The sequence below is a fragment of the Tupaia chinensis genome, unplaced genomic scaffold, assembly GCF_000334495.1.
Source record: "Tupaia chinensis unplaced genomic scaffold, TupChi_1.0 Scaffold145208_1, whole genome shotgun sequence".
Taxonomy (NCBI): Eukaryota; Metazoa; Chordata; class Mammalia; order Scandentia; family Tupaiidae; genus Tupaia; species Tupaia belangeri.
Genome location: NW_006205068.1, coordinates 859,946 through 863,020, shown reverse-complemented (window position 1 = coordinate 863,020; position 3,075 = coordinate 859,946). Strand labels below are relative to the sequence as shown.

The window sequence follows — 3,075 nt, the reverse complement described above, 5'->3', positions numbered from 1 at the left end:
GGGGCGGCCGCGGCGGCTCCTGGTGCGCTTGTCCGTGAGGTGCACAGTCTGTCTGAGTACTTCAGCCTGCTGACTCGCGCGCGCAGAGATGCCGGCCCGCCGCCCAGGGACGCTCCCGACCCCGCCAGAGGTCACTCGCGGCCCCCGGCAGAGCCGCTCGCGCCCCGCGACGTCTTCATCGCAGTCAAGACCACCAAAAAGTTTCATCGTGCGCGCCTCGACCTGCTACTGGAGACCTGGATCTCGCGCCACAAGGAGATGGTGAGCCCCGACGGCCTGGGAGGACTGATGGGGTAGGGCGCATCGTCTTGTCCAGCTAAGGACAGTCCGATGGGGGCTAGGCTGCATCCCTGCCCAGCACTGGGACTGTCGGTAGGACAGTGATGACAGTCCATCTCCCCGAGTCCTGTTTACCTGCTGATGGCCACTCTCCTCGTCCACTTGTGGAGGTGCCTGGGGGGTGAGGGTCACTCTTAGGCAAGCCCTGAGTGGCTGCTCTGAACTGACCCTGCACCTGTCTCCAGTGCTGGGAGTTGCTGCCCTGTGATGCTTCTTGCCTCCCACACACTGGAACGCATTAGAAGTGTATTGTCCCCAAGCTTTCTCCAGCAGGTTCTGCATGGGCCCATCATGGGCATCCACCCTAGGGTCATACCCCTCTTCAGGAGGAAGTCTTTTCCCTTAGAGGTGAAGCGAAGGGTTAGGGCCCCTTCAGTGGCTCAGACCCAGTCCTCTTCCGCATCCCGGGTTACTACAGTATGGGGGAAAGTCATTGGTGGTGCGTGGGCCCTGAGGAATACCTCTCAGAAGAAAGATAGCATTGGGTTTTAGCGTCTGTACAGAAACCCCGTTTCCACCATGCAAGTCTTTGAGGCCAGAACTTTGTGCATAATATACCCCAGTTAAGCATCAGCTTCTTACACACACATAATAAAGACACACCCCACTTTGAAAATCTCCCTCGAGGCTACAGCGGGACGGTTGGCTTTGTTGGGGCGGAACAGGGTAGAGTGTGGGCCCTAGGGTGGGGGGGCAGAGGAGGAAATCTCCCCCAACTGGGAGGTTCAGGGACATTTGGCATGAGGATGGGGGCTCCAGGGACATAGGAACTTCTAGCTTGACTGACCTTTTTTCGGGGGGAAAGGCGTGGGGTGCAGGGCCCTGGTGAGGTCATCGTGGGGAGTAAGGTGACAGGGTCCCCTGGCATGGGAAGGGGGCCCTGGGAACCCCATAGCAGACAGCCTCCCGGGAACACTATGTCCCTTTCCCAGGGGCTCAGCCGTCCTGCGGGAGGGGGCTGTGGGGGCAGTGGGTTTTGTTTGGCGGCTGGGCCGTTAGGATTCCCAGCGCCGGGTCGGCTCTCACGCCGGCCCCTTGGGCAAGGTAACAAAGCCCCTTTCTCCGCGTCGGGCCTCTTGTGTGCAGCTATGCGCTCCATGGGAACCAGCGTGCTGGCCACTCAGGTTGCCTGGCGATGAGAGGGCCTACCCCCTCCAATCCCTGACTGACAGCCCTTACAGGGCGCCATCCCTGAGCCTGGTGCATCACCCCCTCCTCAGCACTGGGCCCTCCTGCTGTGTGACCTGGAGGAGCACTTAGCCCCCTCTGGACTGCCACCAGCTAGCTCTAAGTACTTTTCACTTGGAATTTTGAGATTTTCTTCAGCAGAGGGGATGTGGTCAGGGTCTCAGGTACCAGTCCCAGCTGGGCTGGGTGATCTTGGGAAAAACCTAGGACTTGTCTGATCCTCAGTCTGTTCATCTCTGAAATGGGAGAAACTCACCTTCCAATGGGGTGTGATAAAAAAGAGGACTGGGCAGGGTGTGGAGGTGTAGGGTAAGTCCACCAGATGCTCAGAGAAGGGGTGGGGCCATCACTCCACTGAGCCCAAGGGCCCTGTCAAAGGGTCACAATGAAGTGTGTCTTTTTCCAGCCTCCCACATAGGAGAGGCAGGATCCGCCTCCAGCTTTGGACCCTTTGTACTAGCAAGCTGGCTCTCCTCAGTGGTGTGTTGGAGGCAGGGGTTCCTGAAATCACAGCAGAGGGCCCACCTTTCCCAGGCCTGTGCAAGGTGACTCAGATGACCTGATGAGGGAGACCCAGGAAGGCAGGGGTGTGCTGGGGAAAACTCAGGTAGGCTGTGTGAGCTGAGACTGGGCATCTGACCCATGTGCTGGGGGAAGGGAAGACTTCCTGGAGGAGGTGCCATTTGAGCTAGACTGTGAGTAAAAAAGTGTCTAGAAAGGACATCACGAGCACAAGCATGGGGCCATGCAAGAAATTTCCAGCAATTGGAGTGGCGGTTTGCAGTGGTGGGGTTGCCAGGGGCCACACTGGGAGGGGCCTTGAAGTCCAGGATGAAGAGTCTGGCCTCTGGCCCATGTGGCTCCTCCCCCACCCCTCCCTGGAGCGGGCCAGGCTGCCGTGCTGCCACCTCCGCAGCCACAATGGTTGGGGGAGAACTTGGCATCCTGTGTTTCTTTGAATCGCAGCTCCAGGAACAATGCTGCTTCCTGTGGGTGTCCCCCCGCCTGCCCTCCTCCAGTCCCGCTGCCCTTACTGCCCTGCTCTTCCTCCTGCAGTCCCATCGGGGAAGTCGTATGTGTGTGTGGGTGTGTGTGGGGGTAGTGTCTGGGTCTCTGAAAGGCAGGGTTTTCCCCACTTGTACATTCTGGTAATGGTGCCCACCTTCTGTGGCCATTAGGGCGATTAAAGCAGGACATTAGTCTCCTGCACTTACTTACTACACAGGTGAGCCCATTTTACAGAAGAGGAAACTGAGGGTCTGAGTTGTGCGTGAGGCCTGTGGCCGGACAGCTTCTTTCCCCTCTTCTCCTGGTTCCTCTGTTGTGGGGAGACAGGCACCCCCACCCCTGCACCAGGCCTCAGTGCTGTTCTACTGGAGGCCTCCCTGCTCCAGAGCTGAACAAAGGTGACTTTAATCTCTGTAGCCTTGGGCTGGGTTTTTAGGGCACCAGGAAAGCGCGGGAGAACAGGCCTCACTTGATCTCATTAAGAAAGCATTTTCCTTTTAATCCAGCGGCGGCAGGGCGGTGTCTGCACGGGCCAGCCCT

At 58.6% G+C, this 3,075-nt stretch overlaps 1 protein-coding gene across 1 annotated transcript in view; it reads left to right on the top strand.

The window, feature by feature from the left end:
• LFNG (LFNG O-fucosylpeptide 3-beta-N-acetylglucosaminyltransferase) overlaps nucleotides 1-3,075 on the top strand; it is a 17,199-nt gene that overhangs the window by 9,034 nt on the left and 5,090 nt on the right. The window contains exon 4 of the mRNA XM_006167900.2: nucleotides 3-261. Coding sequence (XP_006167962.1) covers nucleotides 3-261 — 259 coding nt within the window. The remainder of the gene's footprint in view (nucleotides 1-2; nucleotides 262-3,075) is intronic.